At 40.1% G+C, this 18,504-nt stretch overlaps 1 protein-coding gene across 5 annotated transcripts in view; it reads right to left on the reverse strand.

The window, feature by feature from the left end:
• The window catches only part of ctnnd2a (catenin (cadherin-associated protein), delta 2a), a 302,050-nt gene that overhangs the window by 66,665 nt on the left and 216,881 nt on the right, over positions 1–18,504 (reverse strand). For all 5 annotated transcript variants that reach the window (XM_015354990.2, XM_015354991.2, XM_015354992.2 and 2 more), the window contains one exon: positions 4,342–4,525. In XM_015354990.2, the coding sequence (XP_015210476.1) occupies positions 4,342–4,525 (184 nt within the window). The remainder of the gene's footprint in view (positions 1–4,341; positions 4,526–18,504) is intronic.

Raw genomic sequence — 18,504 nt, forward strand, 5'->3', positions numbered from 1 at the left:
TTAGAAATGATCCGTCATTTACTGTCTCCAAAGAATTGTAAAAGAAATGTGTTAGGTTATGTATTTAGATTTTTACAGTTAATAATGGCACAGCTGAATGGCCACTGTCCTTTTTTGGTGTCTCTGACATTTGTTTACAGGTGTTCTGGGGGTATCTTGAAGCTTCCTGCCTGTGCTTCCTCTACTCCCCGCCAGAGCAGAACTGCTAATCCCTCCTGCATGGCTCCTTCAGTACCATCTCTTGAAGTAATGTCAGTGTCTTTTCAGAGATTTCCAAACATCCCACTTTATCTGCACAATGGCATAGGTGTTTGTGGAGAGAAATTATCTTGAATAATAGCACTGTGGGATCCATCCAGTAATGGATAACTGAAGTACCTCTTTGTGGTCCGATACTGGCATCCACACATTTAGCCTGCTGATAAGTTTTTAACATCTCTTTAGGCCTTGTTTCTTCCCCAGTGAAGGAATGAAGGTGCCATTTATCAGCCCCTTCTGTTCTGTGCTCCTATCTCTCCAGTGCTGTCGCCAGTTGTGTTTTAAGACTGTGCACTGCACTTTCCAGGGCTATTCTGTAATCAAGTGCTGAGTCCTTGGAGACCACATATAGATGAAATGTTGAAATTCTCCAGACTCTTGTGAACAGTATATTTGTCTTCATGACACTTTGATGTGTCACAAAACTGTTTTGTCTCACGACACTCCTCAGCTGCTTACATAGAGTGGACACTAACAGCCTTTTAGGGACTAAAACTGAACCAAAAAGTAAACCAATACTGTTCAAGGCTCCTGAAGTGAAACCAAAAATTTGTGTTAAGATACAGTATATTTTGTTTTGCCTCTTGACTTGGATTTTTAACTCTGAACCAATTTAAGAAGGCAGTACTGGGGGTATGTCAGTCTCAGCAATCCTGCCTCCCTGATTTTCACTAGGTCTTCAATATGTTCTGAATTGAAGGAATAAGTGAAAAATACTGAAAAATACTGAATGCCGTTGAAATGAAAGCATTAAATCATTAATAAATTTCTATAACAGAAATAAGTCTGAGTGTCTATGTGTATAGGCCAACTGAGAAGAGTCTAAATTAAGAAAGCCTCCAACACTGCTTAAAACAGCCCCAGCCTGTGAAAAATGCTTAAGCACCTTTGTTTAAAGTCAGGGTTCGAGGCGCAATCTCAAACATTTAAAAAGCGTAAAAGAGTTCACTAATATTGGCCCTGACGCTGTGTGACATGAATCTGTCTTAGGTAGAGCACAGAAATAACACAGATAGCCCCAAGATTCATCACTAGACCTCTAAACCTAAATCTGCACGTCAAGTTTGAGTTAAATAGTTGTTTATGAGGAAAAATATCAACATCAAACAGAATATAATGTTTGGTAGAACCTTATTTCACCTGGAATAACAAAACCCAAGAATTAAGTGTTTTGAGAGGTTTGCATGTTTAGGCTGAACCCGCCTGAATGAGGGCCGACCTCTTGGCCAGAGGATGAGGAGGCCGGTACCCCCAGCAAAGAGAGGAGTGACCAAGGGGCAGCTGCAGAGGGATGCAGGAGACGTGTGTGAGGGAGAGAAGGGGATCACATGCGGTATGTAAACTGTAGGTGAGAAAATGACATCAGAAGTGATTACAAATTACGGACCGATGAGACCGATTGAACTTGGCTATCGTCATTCCTCCTGAACTTTCATTATAAACTTACATCCCTCCTCACAGTCACGGGCATCTTCTGCCACAAAGCAAATGCAAAGAGGAGGGAGGCAATATCTTACAGACATGACTGTCTGCCCTCATTTCTACGTAATGAACGGAGACGAAGTACGATGAGATTCTCAAGCACCTCCAACAATATCCAGCTTGTCATTGGCAGCTAGGATGCAAAAATTACTGAAAAAGGAACTAATCAACAAAACCTTAAATAGCAAAGATACAACAAAGTATTCAAACGTTTACATGTTAATTGAAATTGCAGAGTTGCTATGGAAACAGTAACCAGGATAAAGCTAAAGTGATACTGGTAGCAGGCCCATGAGAGTCAACCATTTCTCTTTTACTATGTGTTCTTGTCAGACAACCACACTGGCGATTTTGAAACATTCCTCTAAAATGGTTTTATGGTAAATGTTATTATGGTACCCATCTTTCTTAACTTCAAGCATTAATTTCTATGCCGTAGGAAACGGATCATTAGCTGATCGCAATTAGATATCTTTGCTCTTCATTAATTAATGTAATTACCATGAGGGTTAAAAATATTAAAACATAGAAACAGAGCACATTACATTGACGCGTCTTAGCAGGATACAGAAAGGGGCTGCAGTCAAAGCAGCTTCTCGGTTTGTTACACCACCATCTTCTTTGGTTCTGTCAAAGTGGCAAATAGCCACCCTGTTCAGTTATCATTATCACTGGGACACCTGAGCTGATGAGATCGTTATCAAAATGTTCACTGCACTGCACGCATGAATAACATACTGACATTTTTAACATGAAAGAAATGTCTCAGACCATACCAAAGGTAAGGTAAACTTTCTTTCTCTGAAGCTTTTAGTACCTTCTGAGATATGAACTATACTGTTAAGTATAAAAATGAAGAAAATACATTTTGTTAAATTTTTCAGTTGTTATCAGACTGGCAAAATGTCCCTTAAAACTCACAAGCTGACTAAGAACTATCGATTTCCAATCAGAGGATTACAACCTTTTATAAATTGAACTTTATCCATGAGGCTAAAATTATACTTCTCCAGATGGCTTTCTGAGCTACATGTAGAGCCTTTTCCACACATTCAGAGAAGCTGAAGAAGTACACTTTTCTGTTTTAACTTTGAACTTTATGAACAGTTTTGGTCACAGATTCTCATAATCAGCTCAGAGAAGAGGAACCAGGTTCCTCCTGGGGCTTAAAAGAAAAGTCCAACACTGAGAGGTTGAAGAAAAGAATCTGCTTGGTCTTGAACAGAGAAGACTACAAGAGTTAATGATACCAGAATTCAAAATGCTCAAAAGCCAAAGTTAACCTGGCAGGTTTCTTCAGAATGAACAGTGAAACACAAACAGGAGAAAGCATTTTACATGAAGTGTTGAAGAAAAGTCAACAATGAGAGAAGAGGTATTCATCAGTGTGTGTTGCATAAAACTTTGTTCAGGGTGGGGAAGATAGGCTGCCAAATTAAAATGCACAAACATACACATTTGAATAAGTAGCAGCTAGTCCTATGAGAGCAGTGCTATAGATAGTGCCAGAGGAACAAAAGGAGTTCAGTGTTTCATTACCCTATTGCATTTTCTTTTAGCCAATGATTGCTTTTCCAATTTGTAAAGCTAACTAACTGTTAGTCTTGCTTGTATTGTGTGAAATATTGTCTGTTTGGACTATTTCTTTAATGGATGCCATTCAGCGTAACGCCAATTCTCCAGTGCAGGGATTGTGACTAACAACACAACGGTGATTTGAAATGAGCCATGAAAATGCAGACTACACATTATGAGAGCTGCTCTAAGGGGTCTCTGTAAAGTCAGTTTTAATAGTTTTTCTTTCTTAAGACATGAGTAGTTGAAGAGACAATGAATGAATGTGGAATTGTATAATCAATCATGTAGATGATGCACTATATAGACAGGAAAGATATAGAGCCAATAAAATATCTTACTAAGTCTGACATATCTTTTTATATTAAAGTTTATTGCCTTTCTGTCTATTTCTTCAGCTTCACAGAAAGTCCAGTGATGGCCTTCCGAAAAAAACAATATACTCGTTTTCAAGGCTTTCTAAAATATCCTAGTGTTTTTTTATTATTTTAAATACTTATTTTTCATAGGCTCAGACGTGCAAAAAGCCACCAATCCTACATTCTGAAAAAGACTATGTACAGGTTATTATACCGAACATGAATAACCCTACAGAGATGTCTGTAGTTTTTTTTGTATGTACAGAAGATTCATTATATAAGAAAACACTCTTAGAAAATGTTTAAAAAACATGAACAGTAAGAACAATAAGTAAAAATAATCTTTTTTACACTGTTCACATACAAAAAATACTATGTTTGAAAGCACATGGAAGCAAAATCACTGCCTAATAGATCCAAAAGCATCGGCAGAAAAACATGAGTGAATATGTTTGTAACATACAGGTACAGTTCATTACACTTGAGCACTGCACCAGGAAACAACATGGAAACGTCTAGAAATGCAGCTCTCTTCTATAGAACAGTAAAGTCGAGCCTGGAAAATTGGTTCATAGGAACCCCAGAGGCACAGCTGTGACTGTCAGGCTTCTCGAGCAGCAGCACAGCGCCTCGCTGCGGAGGAGTGTCTGGCGACGGCGTCACTGACCTCAGGCAGCCGGTGGCATTGCGCAGCACCTGTGAGGAGTGGAGCTGCAGCTTGCGGTCCTCCTGGTGGGGGGAGCTATCCAGGCCGGAGTGGGGGATGATCACCGCGTTGGTCAGCACGGCCAGCGCGTCCTGGATGATCGGCATCTTCAGCGCGTCGCAGGAGGACAGGTTCCACAGCACACCTGCAAGAGCACACAGACAGAGCTCATGAGGACAGGTTCCACAGCACACCTGCAAGAGAACACAGACTGAGCTCATGAGGACAGGTTCCACAGCACACCTGCAAGAGAACACAGACAGAGCTCATGAGGACAGGTTCCACAGCACACCTGCAAGAGCACACAGACAGAGCTCATGAGGACAGGTTCCACAGCACACCTGCAAGAGCACACAGACTGAGCTCATGAGGACAGGTTCCACAGCACACCTGCAAGAGCACACAGACTGAGCTCATGAGGACAGGTTCCACAGCACACCTGCAAGAGAACACAGACAGAGCTCATGAAGACAGGTTCCACAGCACATCTGCAAGAGAACACAGACTGAGCTCATGAGGACAGGTTCCACAGCACACCTGCAAGAGCACACAGACAGAGCACAGAGCACTGAGCCCATGAGGACAGGTTCCACAGCACACCTGCACCTGTGATATGTGCTTTACAATATTATTTTCTACCTGAACATCTTAATAATTGTATGCAGGTACCGACTTAATAAGTTAAAAATTCCTTATTAGTATGTTGTGAAGGAATATCTCCAGAATGTTAGGATATACTGTATGCTGCAGTTAAAATTGTAGAATTTAAATCATGTGGTGATATCTTAAAATTACACAATGCACTAGAAAGGACTGAATTAGAATATTGTGTACAGTTTTTTTAAGGTCACCAGCTTAAAAAAATATGGCTGTTCTGGATTCAATCCAGAGAAAAGCAATCTGATACATTCCCAGACTTAAAGGTCTGTCCTACACTGACAGGCTAACAGATCTAATCTAAATCTTAGACAAGACTGCTAAGGGGATCTAATTCAAGCATTAAAAATCCTCAAGGGTACTCTATTAATAAAGACAGCCCGTCGGACTTCTTCAGGATCGATAGTGAAACATAAATCAGGGGACAGACGTGGAAATTGAGCACAGGAGGCACTACTTTATAGAAAGTGCTATGGAAGTCTGGAGCAAACTATTTTGGGAGAAAAGTAATAGCTTTATCGTAAATGTTTTAGTAATACCAGCTGACTGCTTCAGGTCAGTGAAAGAGGAGACACTTTACACAGAGGGTTTTGAGACTCAGGAGTATGTTGAAGCTGATACCCTTGCTTCTTTCAAGAAACAGCTGGACAAGATCTTGGGGTCATATGCATACTTGAAACTTAACTGTGCTTGGTATACTTCATTCATTATTACCCATCTTTATGTAAATAAATATTTAGTCTATCCAATGGAAAGTTTGAATCAAGATGGGTTGCTTAATGGGAGATAGAAAAATGTTATCTAAGTCAAGAAATCCTAAAAGATGTATTTTAAGAGCAGTCTCACACCTTCAAATTAAAAGCAAATAAAGATGTTTATTATGAGAAGGAAGGTGTGTGAGGGAGAGAAGGGGATCACATGCGGTATGTAAACTGTAGGTGATATTTTCAAGTTTAACAACAACAGCTGGCACAGAATTTTCTAGACATCCAGGAATCTCCCTCCAAAATTGGTTTTACCAGATAATACAGATTTCATTAAAGCCATGATTAACAGCTATAGATACACTTCTTTGCAATTAATCAGTCATAGGTAGAAACAAAAACAGATCACTATATCAAATATACTACATAAACCCACTTGTCTGCTTATTTTGTAATGCAACTGTCCGTATCATACCTGCCAGACTAGAATCATCATTTGCTCAGATCTTCATGAAGTGTGGGCTCTTGTCCCGATGTCACTTTCTCAGCTCGAGTCCCGCAGCGCTGCGTATCTGCTGGAGGAGAGGTGCAGCTCTCCCCGACACCACTGTGGTCCCGCAGGCACTCGCTGCCTCACCCCGGCACGCAAGCGCTCTAGTCAGCTGAGGGGGCTCGGCCCCACCAGCCCCGGGGGGGGATCCTAGTCTCAGTCCGCGCGGGGCGTAGCCCAGCCTGGGCCTGACCGGCCTACAGAGAACTCTGCAAAGTCTGGTCCGGTCCGGAGAGATGCCCCACCCTGCCCGCACTAAAGGTGATAATTCCTGGACTCTAAGGCAGCCAATCGCAGATATAACTGCAATGAAGATGTTGTCAGAGGAAAGCATCTCCTGTACAGTATGTACCACCCGTTAGTGGTCAACTAGTTTGCCATAAATGTTGGATTTTAGGCTCTCTAACATATTTATCAGACCATTCAGATAGGAAACTCATTTTCACCTTGGTACATCTCACTGCCAAGCAGAAAAAACACCCTGTGCAGTACACACGTCTGTCATCGATTGCTGTGTGCTGTGATTAACTACAGTTACACGCTGATGCACAAGAAAAAGGGAACGGTCTGTGTTTCACATCAATATCTCACTGGGGAAAAACAACATCAACATCATCTTCATCACAATAGTGAAATTTCTGGGGACGTTTCAAGAATCTCACACTAAAATGTCATTTACAACTGAATTAGTGAGCATACAGGATTGTTGTTTGTTTTTGTAGTGTTTTTTTTCCACAGAATGGAGAGTATTGTTCGCTTGCATTTACAATATACACAGGTCATCTAGTTAAAAAAATGACACATGACAGATGCTCATTGTTGCATTTGAGTTCAGTTAAAATGAAAGAAAAAATGTTGATGAAGATTTGACTATTCCCTGCTGGAGTAATAAATAATGCTTTTGTAATGTCTGCATTCTTTTCATCCTGAAAATACACTACTGTTCACATTTCCTTTTACTGTATATTTTGTGATGTCAAGAAAGGGTGTCACTTTAAAAGACCATATTAACTAATACTCCAAGGCAGTCACACCATTTACTTTGTTGAGGCTAAAGCAGTTTATTTTCTGATTTTAGTTTTTAGTAATGTAGTGTCTCATTTCTGCAAGTTAAAATCATTTTTATTGAATCACTCAGTAGATTGCATTTCCTTGCCATGCACAATCAATGTGCACTTAGGTGTTACTCGACCAATTTCCTGTGCTTCTTTATGATCGTAATCAACAGCTGCTGCAGTCATAATTTGAGGCTTGCTTGCGCTCTAGCATTTGTACTAGCTGAAAAAATTCAATTTGCAAGGCTCTGGATTTCACCTGCACGAGGCAAAAACAATAGCAGGGGAATCTGAAATGGGATGGAAAGGCTCTGCTTTTCTCAATAAGACATTCTGAATAGAGAGAAACAAGCTGATGGCTAAGTTACTGTATACAGCATATCGTAGGAGATTGCTCACTCACTAAGCCAACCAAGAGGAGCTCTGCTCAGGGCTCTGGGCTCTGAAATGGAGGGCTGTGGATTTGGGGTTGCTGCTGTGTCACCCTTGAGCAAGGTAATTCACTCAGAGTGCTTGAGCCCAACTGCGGATACAGATGTGAGTTTCTCTACACACAAGCACCAGGCAGATAAACGCGTAACAACGGATGGAAAAGAGAGTTCTGGCTGAGCCTTGCCCGAGTTGTGTGCCGATTTCTCCCAATGTAAGGAGGGAATAGGGTGCAAGAAGGCTGCACCAGGATCAGGATGGGTGCAGAGGGCTGAAGATGAAAGATTATGGCAACAAACGAGCTGGAGAACAAGGCTGGGGCAGGCTGTTGCTTCTCCTCTGCACCGTGCAGATGAACCTGCAGCCGCCCTAGGCCTTTGTGGCGGTCACTCCAGCCAGCTGGCTGGGCAGATGTCTTTTCTCAATCGGTGGCAAGAGTTTCAGCTGGTATCTTATTTACTCAAAATCCTTCTGCTGGTTGTCCTACACAAATCACTGTAACACCTGAAAGGTCCTGCCCTTTATAGATACGTGGGAGGTCAGATGTTCCATCTTTGGTGGAAGTCCTAACCCTTTAAACACTTATACACTTTGCTCTTGTGCTAAATAATTATTTTACTAATCATTATTTTATGAAGTTCAACTGGCTTTAAATCCAGATTTTTATACTCTACATACTGTAAATCTGTGCATATAGAGCTCAAGATTGAAAGGTTCTCCATTCCATTCAATGCGCTAAATTTATAGCCTTTTCAATTTATATTTTTTATTAAAATTACTATTAGATTAAATACTTTGCTCACTGTATCTAAGTTTTGGGTTCATAATTATAGGCTGAATAACACATTGATTGGATGAGCACCGGAGGAGTACTGTATAATACTGCGCTTGTACTGAACAGCAATGTGTTGTTCAACATAGCTATGTAACTTAACAGTTTTTTCAACACCTAATCATAACCATCCGTAAAAAGAAAACCAGAGACAGTGCTGAGATAAAAAACAATTAAGAAAAACATTTTTTAATGTAAAAAGTCTCCAATAAATCAAGCTCACTGAAAGAACAGATTCTGAGAGAGGAACCTTGACCACTAGCAGGGCAAAGAGCCTGGGATCTGCTACACACGTAGATCTGAGTAGCAACATTTTAAATTCCAAAAGTAAACTTCCTGGCAGTGAGTGAAAAGAGATAGATAAATCATGTTGTGTCACAATAGGAGTGGTAGCTGCTTGGATTTATATAAATAGTAATCGGTAAAACTGCTGACAAAGAACATTCTACAGCAAATAAAAAGAAAAAAAAAAGAGTTTCCGGGAAGGTAAGCAGAGTAGATTATTTTCCAAACATCTTTTTTAAAGGAATAAGGCACATCTCAACAACAATCTCTGTAGAGGCATCAAAGACTTTTTTGGGTGTTTTAGGAGTATAGAGTGCATCTTGTTTAGAACAGGATAAACAAGGGAAGCCATGCAGAGTAGAAGAAAAGGATGCGCAGATGTGAGCACTGTGCCTTTTGTAGCAATTTTGTTCCTTTTTTGCAGGTGAATGGTAACTGTTAAAACACAGTTCATAAAACAAAACACATCTACTTAAGAAAAGCCACACAATTTGGTTAATGTAGCTGTTGACAAGCTAAAAAGACAATGACTGGAGCACATACTGTAAAATGGATGAGGCATTCTAAAAAACACCACACAGCAGAATATTCTCAATGGAAATTTACACAGAATTGTGCATTTTGATATGAGATTAATATACTGTATTTGCTATTAAAGTCTTTATAATGATTTAATAAAGATTTATATAATGGTACCCTTTGTAGTAACCGGGCTCTGCAGTACATTATAACTCTTCCCTGTGTGTAAACGTTAATGCAGGAGTCATGCCCAAGACACTGTGTCCTGTGGGCTCTTCAATACTTCAGAAGTGACTGAAGTCAAGAGAGCACTGCACTGCGAATTCATCTTTACCTCAGCCGCTTCTGCCACATCATTCCTCTGCACACACGCTTTTTAAATCTAATCCTTTGCGGTTATTTTTTATTTGTATTTTTCTCTTGCATGCTTATCAGCATGTTCTTTATAAGCTCTTAATGTGTTTCATTAGATAATGGATCATTCAGCAGTTTTATAACTGTGGGGCATTTCCCCTCAAATGAAAAAAGGAAAAATAATGAGCATAATCACTATGAACCCTCAGTGTTTTAGAATCTGTTTAAGTTTAATGCGATTTTAGCATTATAATACTAAATAAGGCACATTAGAGGCTTATCCTTGAACATCATTCACTTTCTGCTACAGCATAATAAATTCACCCTCAATACAAGGTTGCGATTATCTGTGCAGTCACTGTGAAAACATTCACAGTGATTCCAGATAAACCAGCTAATGTCTCCTGCTCATCCGTAGAAAACAAAAGTTTGGATTACTTTAATTCTATTTTAAATCAGAAGTCGTTTTAGAAAGCCTGGGACAGTGAGAGAAAATGAATATGGCACTTAACTTGATTAGATATTGCAGTTCATGGTTTCAACAAAGCCTGAGAAAGGCTGAAGATTATGCAAATCTACAAAACCAAACACAGAGTAATAGACTGGAAAGGTAGCAACCCTTCAGTGACCCCCACTGCAATGCTTTTGAAGATCCTATTTGGTCTGGTTTTATCTGTAAAATTTCAATTATCATGCTCAATGTCTTCTCATTTAGTAATATAGTGTAAGTCAGTCCCCTCTTCCACCATCACACACTGTATAATTAAGTAATTCCAGTCAAGCACAATGCATATCTCTGTGTTAGGGAAGACAGAACCACAAGAGAGCATTGATTAAATGTATGCCATGACTGAGCTTTGGGCATCTGAGCAGTGGCCTTTGGTCTGTAGCCAATTAAAAGGACTGGACTTGCGTGTCACCTTCAGGACACTGCATTCAATTGCAGGATTAAATGAACATATAGTGTCTGACAATCAAAGCCAAAAGCACACAGGTTCAGCTGTATGCAAGTTCAGCTAAGCGAGACTCCAGGAGATGAACCAATTAAAAAAAAAATAACCTTCCGCATTGACAAAGATGACCTTCAAAGCCTTTCACACTGAAATTTGCAGCACACTTCTCACTTAATTCAAAACCCCCAGAAGTCATTTTTCTCCTGATTACAATCACAGTCAAAAGCGTGCAGTTGGGTGATGTCATCTTTTATTTGCTGTGTGAATGGGACTGCCTCATCTTTTATCTTTCATGCTTCTCCTACCTAAATGTGTTCTTCATTGGGATATTTCAATTTATGCAAAGCTACTGTACCTACCTTCAGACCCATTTATACAGCTGGGTATGTGGGTACAGTACATGGCTGGCAACTTGAATTATTCAAGGGTACAACAGCAGCACTTCAGCAAGGAGGTGAACCCACAACTTTCCAGCTATGAGCCCCAAGACTGCTCCAGTAACTATCTGCAGCTACTGTATGTGCCACCTTCAGCCCAGCCAAAGTTCCTCTTGAACACAGTGCTCACCTTCACACCTGGAAAACCTGTTATGATGCTTAGGAAGCCTTTACACTCAAGGCATACAGTATATGAGACTTTGGCATTTTTACGCTACATGTTCCTTATTTTGGAGAACATTTGAAGAAGGTGGTTCATGTTTTTTTTTTGACTGCATCATTCTAATGGGCTTTAGGTTCAGCCAGGTGCTGAGACTACTGACTAACCATCAGCAGCAAAGTTGTACAAACGAGCACCGATTTCAAACAGCTGAGCCAGTTTTCTGTGAGCTCCTTGCCTCTCACTGCAGAAGAGAAAAATATCCTCATTCTGTCATTTTTTAATTCATGCCCTGTTAAGGAAAATTATTTTGCTGTAAGCAACTGAACGTTACATTAAAAAATCCCATGTTTGTGGAAATCATTAAAAGAATCTGAAGTTAGCTTTAAGTGTTTCTTTAAAATACCAAAACATGGTTGCTACTGTAAATTAAACGTAATTGCTTCCTGGGGGGAATCCATGTGCAATAAAAGCAATGCAATTTTCTGTGTTTTGCCCAGATTTCAGTTACATGCCATGTTTGAGATTTTGCAAATGCCACAGCTATAAAGGGTGTCTTTCAGCAGAATGCAGCCACATTCCTTTGAAGTTCTAGATTGGAAGGAGACTCTGTTCACCAGAGAGTTGAAATAGGTTAATATCAGCACTCCAGCTCCTACGCTGAAGTATCAAATCATGCTTAGCATCCCCAGAGAAACAGGCAGGAGGCAAGGAGGCAGGCTGGTTGCTGAAATTCTCCCAGGGGTTGCTGCCGGGTAGTCACATTTCTATTCAGAGTCTGAAAGTCATCAGGGTGACCAAGATCAAGAGGATTAAAACAAGGGTTTTAATCACTGATCACACCGAGCCAGAAAAACTCTGTTAGTCTGAGTTGAAACTAAGATTCTTAGGATACATTGTCAAGCCTTTGTGTTACATTGAAACCACAGTCAGAATAAAAATGGAAAGGTACAGTACAGTTCCTAGACCTGTTACTGTTGTTAAGGAACAGTGCCTGAATCAAGACAGCACTTGCTCTGCACATGGCTGGTCTAAAATTCAAATGGCTCTGTGTTTCCAGTGGAGTATGATTATCGATAAAAATTGGCTCCAAGTCATACTTTCAGAATCCACATGCCTGTCTAAACACCTGCCAGGACTCTCTGGAAGCACTTGTGAAAGGTCAGTGCGAATGCTGCCTTGCCTATTGACAGTCCTTATTGTCTGAATTGTATGCTTACTGCACTAACTTTTATGAATAGGCAAGTGAGAATTTCTAGCCTCAGGAATTACAAAGGCCCATGCTGTATTCTGATTAACCCCATGATGCGTCAGATGCGTCACACTAGATGATAGTACTGCAAATTGCTCTTGTATCGAAACATTTTTACATGGTGGATTTTGTCTATCATCACTTATACACTGTAGAAGACTTGTTTGGTCTTTGTACTGTAAATTGTAAAATATATTCAGGAGAAATCACAGAACATGGCATCTTAGAGGTATGTTGCCTCATTGATATATATCCACGGTCTTATCTATATACTAAAAGTGTGGCATATCTCACTTATTACTACTGACATGCTGATACTGGCTTTCACATCAGAAGCATCACTGCAGTAAAATGGAAGACAAACTAATTTGCATTTTAAATAGTGAGAGAAACTAAAATGTTCTGGCACTGCACCCTGAGTCCTCATGCAGTGACAACTAGTACTGTTCATTTATTCTGTATGACTTTTAAATAAACTCTTCTGCAGTCACACCAATCAGCTGACCTCAGGTGATCATTTTAATAAAGATTTACAAAGTCATTTGACTATTTGGAGTTTTGAATCTACTGAGCATGACAACAAAACACTACTGAGGTTTTTCTTATTTCCTTTCCTGCAGAATTATTTAAGAAGTGGAATAAAATATGTTTAGGAAGAAGTGAAGGTTTATTCCATGCTGAAAAGAGAAATAAAGAAACACTTTCTCTTGTCAGCATGGAATAAATCTTAACTTGTTCCTCTGCAGCCTACGCATACTGATGCAGCTACCTACTGTACTTAAAATATGTTTATGTTTTTAACACTGTAAGGTTGTTTTAAAGTAATTTTTGCATGATGATATCCATTTTTTTCCTCTTGTGCTGTGCTTTTTCATTCATTTTAGTTGTACCCAGCTGCTAAGTATCAACGTAAACATAAAAAGGAAGATAAGATTACCCCCGTCTCCCTGGACAGCAGAGATTTAATGTTTCTTTTGGGCCACCTCTGTCCTCACCACCCCCTGTAGGGGCTAGCTCTGCCTCCAATTCAACAGCTCCAAAAATAAAGCTAGAAAACAGGTATTGTACATAATACTAAAATCTCTTTGTAATATTAGATGCCTCTACCATTGATGTGTTCTTAAATTTTTCATACTAAGCACAATGCACCCAGGCTGTGGAGATACCATATGGTGGTAAATAGATATGAGCTTCAGGTAGTTTCTTCAGCTCATGGAAACAGCTACATACACTTTGTGCACCACTGTGCATGTGAGGCTTCTGCTGTGGGAAAGAAGGACCAGCGGTTTAATTGTGCAAGAGTCCAGAGAGGAAATCCATATCCTTCACTGTCCTGAGAGCAGAGAGGGATCCACAAAGACTGGGCGGCCTATCGAAATTGAGCTGCATCTCAAATGTCTTGCATTTCACAGGTGAAAAGAGGGAAATCTTAACTATCTTCCGTGTGCCCGCCACAGTGTTTCAAGCCTGCATACTATAAATCCTCATGACAAAATCATTAAAACATCATAAGGAAATTTACTGCCATAAGACAGAAGGGACTGAAACACACTTTTTCAGAGGCTAGTAAAGGGATGTGTTTACTGTACAGTACATTAAATCCGTATGAACCCAGGAACAGCTTAAATGTAAAGAAAATAAAAATCATAGGTACTGTAGTGTGTCATGAAAAATATTGAAAAGAACACATTCTTACACTTGTTACTGTTGACAAAGCGGCTCCTGGGGCCCCTAAGTGTGAAAATGTCCCAGAGGGACGTGATGAAACGTGAGAAAGTGTACCCTGTGCCTGTGCTGTCACTAATTCTGTCACTACAGAACCCAGGAGCCGTAGCACTCAGTATCACCTCCAGACACATGGCACCCAATTACCATCCCTGAATCACTAAGAACATGAAAGGTGCTGTCTGCACAGGACAACGACCCATTTAGAGGGTGGAAAACACCAGCTCCCCAACTACTGTATTTCAGATGAAGATGGTGAGGTTTATGTCAGACAAGGGTGATAACCTTGAAGCCCATCCAAAGGTCAAGGCTTGGAATAGATTGCTCCACTGCTCCACTACCTCCACCTCCCCTGCCTTGATTGATGTCTACAGAACACAATTCTACTTATCAGTGCCACGCGAGAATCGGAGAATAAGATAAAACACGCTCGGGCCGGTCCACTTTGCTGGGAGCTTTAAGAAAAGAGATTGAAAAATACTAAAAGGAAAAAAAAACTAGCCATTAAGGTCAAACGTATTTTGCTTTCACACGTTCTGTTTATCCTCAGAGAAAATCGGGTGCATTGGTCATAATGACATTCTGTGGCAAATGATAAGAAAGGTTATCGTGTGTAGGAAGTCTCACAACCAGTTTTCTAAAGCACATTTCGAAATCTGCACTCAACAAGTTTATTCTTCTAGTCTGTTAATTTATGATGTTGATATTTATGATATCGCTCTGTGATGTGATATTTGGTCTGATTTGAGTGTTTAAGTTTACAACAACTGATTCGCTTTTGTAGCTACTGCCTGCTTGCATTGGCAATCGACATCAGGCAGACTCATATAAATCTCAGTGAAATCCTATTAAGAAGCTGCACATAAACCACTAGCTTATTCATCAACTGAAAAGGTAAATGAAATCGAGGACACATTTCATTGACTTTTACCTCTTTGACTCTTGTAGCGTTTTTTTTTTCCAGTCTAAAAGCTACAGCCAGATTTCAGAAACTGAACTAGCCAGAGTCAGTAGACTGTTTCAGAAATCCAGTCATCATTCCATCAATTCATCCCAAAGGTTAAAATGTTAGCTGCAGCAATAGAGAGTGAATGACCTGGGTATTCCTGTCTGTCTTGGCAGATTGTATATACAGTACAGTACAGTGTCTGACGGGGAGGCATGTTATTGTGGTGGGCTGTGCTGGTTTCATTACACCTCCCAATGACATGCAAAGTGGGTTTTATTGATTGCTTTGAATTGTGCTGAAAATGTTTTAGTACTAGTAAAAAAAAAACGGTGACTTGCACGCTCGGCTCCACACAGCCAGGTCCAGCAGAGCCAATCTGTTTGCTCAGCAAATCAAATGCACCACCTTCGGCAGCATGTGTGGAGGTCTTCAGTAGCGTAACCTAGTGTAATGTGTGTGGCTACACAGTGACTCCTTCTTCCTCAGGTTTACACATTTTCCAATATCCTGATCGTGCGATTCAGCTTCCAGTTGTCCTCTCCATTTTATCCACCCATCCATTTTCTAAACGCTTAATCGAATGCAGAGTCCCAGAAAGTGTCTGGCACCATCGCACGCCGCACACAGACACAAACACACACACACTCACACCCAGGGCCGATTTTCCCAGAAGCCAATTGGCCTTCCAGTATGCCTTTGGACTGTGGGAGGAAACCTATGCACACATGGGAAGAACACATAAAGTCCACACAGACAGCACCCTGGGTGCAGGATGGGGCCCAGACACGGACAGGCACCCTCACACCAGGCCCAGCGCTGTGAAGCAGCAACACTAGCCACTGCACTGCCATGCTGCCCCATCTCTCCAGGCTATCTATTTATGCCTCTGTTTAAAAAACACCAATTTAGAACATAAGGTTTTTCTAGGCGAAATGTTAATGTTTATCCATTCATTCTCAAACTTATAAGTGGCGTCAATGGCCCCTCACCTGGGGGTAATTTAAAATTAGCCAGCAGCTGACATTCCAATGACTTAATTAATCTTTACATCAGCTTCACTGGAGTGTCTAGACCAGCATCTGGAGGCTTTGCCCTGGACTGCAGATTAGTCAGGTCATTCTAATTTACCCATGAACAGGCCCCTAATCATAAGATCAAATGAGTGGGCTGAAGCAAAAACTGCGAAAGTTAGAAGACACACGATGAATTAAAAATGATTTGACCAGACTACCTCTTAAAGCACAGCTTTCTCTGGAGTACTGCAGCCTCTGTGTACTTGTGCTGTTGAACACATTTTTTTATTTATTAATTATTTACTTTGTGGCAAAGACATACAGTAGCTGTTAGCTTCCTCTTTTCATTTCATATTCCACATTCATTTCAGAATACTGGCAGAATGCCATTTTGCTGATGTTGTATTTCACCCAGGAATATATCAGCTATACTCTTTTGCTTTGTGAATCCACAAGTGTACAGTATGTGTGCTGATACTGTTTGAACCTAATTTCACATTCCAGTCTACCACAGGCTGTTGAGAATAAAATCAGCTCTAATGTATCTCATTATTTAGGTGGGAGGAGCCTGTGGTGATGGGAGATTGGACAGCATGGTCTGGGGAACAAATAAGAAGCCAGTTTTCTCCTCATGAAAATCATGTCATACAAAGGACAAGATGAGCATTTAACTGGATTAACAATGGCAGCAAGCTACTGTTATAAAAGTTACTTATATGATATGCAGGTTTCATTGTTGCCAAGTATGTAATCACAGTTTTGATGGATATTTCCACTTTCTAATTCAATTCAAAAGTACTGCACAGCCTCAATTCGGTGAGTCCTTGCTCCGGGTACTTAACTAGACTCTTCTGTACAAATATGCCTTGTGAGCCAGGCTGTCAGTTCTCAATATTTCTTCAAAAGGCTAAGCTTAAGTATGTTAGCCGTGGTCAATTGAATGGATTAATTGAGAATGAAAAATATGACTAACTATATGAAAGAACACAATGACGTGAGGAGCAAAGACTGATTCCTTAAGCTGGTCTTTCATCCATGATAATAAACGTTCAAGCCCCCTTTTTCCTTGAGACGTCATTCAGAGGATATTTCAGTTTCATCAAGAGGACGAGCGAGAAGAAAAAAGACGGCAGCTCCCGTCAAAACTAATCTGCATCGCGAACAATGTCAGCAGTCGAAAATCATTCACTCAAAACCGAATCAGGGCAAGACTACTGATATCGTTGTTAGCAAAAAAATAGATTATTTTTAGCTAAGAACATGGTTTGGGATAATAACGCCATGTCGATGTGAGTTACCTTCATTCGGGTGCCTTTTCTAATCAATGACAATATCTGAATCCATAGGCAAATCAACCTATGGTAAGCATATAAAGAAATTTGTACCTGTTTCTTCCTTTTTTAATTTAGAACACAGAAAAATGTTCTGTTCTGTTTAAAAATAGAGTAAGTTTTAATGTGTATATAGTTAACACCAGTGTCGAGGAACATTACAAATTACAATGGCAAATTATTTGATTAGAAACATTTTTACTTCTATTTTTTTTTTCTAAATTAACAAGGAGCTGGAGTAAGTTACTTTAATGGCTAATGTCCTACAGTACTTAACATAGTATATAGACACACACTACGTAGATCATTGTAACCATAGCTGTTTTAACACTATTTTACTGCAACCTCCTATTAATCTGCCTTTTACTTAAACTGTTTGATTATTCTTACAAACAAACAAGTAGGATACACGCACCCAAATCTTTTTCTGTCTTCTTTTAGACTTGGCAACATTACAACCTCTCTTTCACTCAGCATCTCAGTCAGAGGTTCCTCTATAGGTTGTTCCTGTCACATCCTGTCCCTGGTGCTCACAAAGCAAGGCTACGTTATTTAAAGATAGTCCTGGATGTCAGATGACATGCCAGGCCTGGATGGACATCGCAGAACCTGTGATACACAGCAGTGCAGAACACAGCTGAACACGGGTGTTATCCTCACATTAGTCCAACAACAGAGTTGCCTTTGTGCATTAGACTTTGTTTTTTAAAAACAAAGACTTTGTTTTTACTTTGTTCTGTATTCTGAGTTTATCAAAACTATTAAATGTTGTGGACAAGATTCCAGAGGACAAGATTCCAGACGTCATGACAACACTGGTTTGATAGCTAAGAACACAACCACTGCTGTGCAAATGATAATTTGTCTCCTCTAGACAATGTGAGGAAGCAATACAAAGGGCAAATAAAATGTTAGGCTA

The sequence above is a fragment of the Lepisosteus oculatus genome, chromosome 6 (assembly GCF_040954835.1).
Source record: "Lepisosteus oculatus isolate fLepOcu1 chromosome 6, fLepOcu1.hap2, whole genome shotgun sequence".
NCBI lineage: Eukaryota > Metazoa > Chordata > Actinopteri > Semionotiformes > Lepisosteidae > Lepisosteus > Lepisosteus oculatus.